At 48.4% G+C, this 289-nt stretch overlaps 1 protein-coding gene across 1 annotated transcript in view; it reads left to right on the top strand.

The window, feature by feature from the left end:
* The window catches only part of EMH_0021560 (uncharacterized protein), a gene marked incomplete at both ends in the record, with an annotated part of 5259 nt that overhangs the window by 1296 nt on the left and 3674 nt on the right, over positions 1–289 (top strand). The window contains one exon of the mRNA XM_013501797.1: positions 3–164. Within this exon, the coding sequence (XP_013357251.1) occupies positions 3–164 (162 nt within the window). The remainder of the gene's footprint in view (positions 1–2; positions 165–289) is intronic.

The following is a 289-nucleotide window of genomic DNA, read 5'->3' as shown; positions in this document are numbered from 1 at the left end:
AAGAAACAGAAAAGGAGACAGAAAAGGAGACAGAAAAGGAGACAGAAAAGGAGACAGAAAAGGAGACAGAGAAGGAGCCGTCTCTGCATCGTTTGCCCTTTACGATGGCTGTGCGGGACCTCCTCGATATATACGGCCACGACGGCGTCAACTATGGGTTCCTTGTAAGGGTTTAGGGTTTAGGGTTTAGGGTTTAGGGTTTAGGGTTTAGGGTTTAGGGTTTAGGGGGTAGGGTTTAGGGGCGAGGGTTTAGGGTTTAGGGTTTAGGTTGAGGAGAACCCCTAATTAC

The sequence above is a fragment of the Eimeria mitis genome, genomic scaffold, assembly GCF_000499745.2.
Source record: "Eimeria mitis Houghton genomic scaffold, Emh_scaff762, whole genome shotgun sequence".
NCBI classification, from domain to species: domain Eukaryota; phylum Apicomplexa; class Conoidasida; order Eucoccidiorida; family Eimeriidae; genus Eimeria; species Eimeria mitis.
Note: the sequence above shows the minus strand (reverse complement) of the source record. Positions and strands in the feature narration are given on the sequence as shown.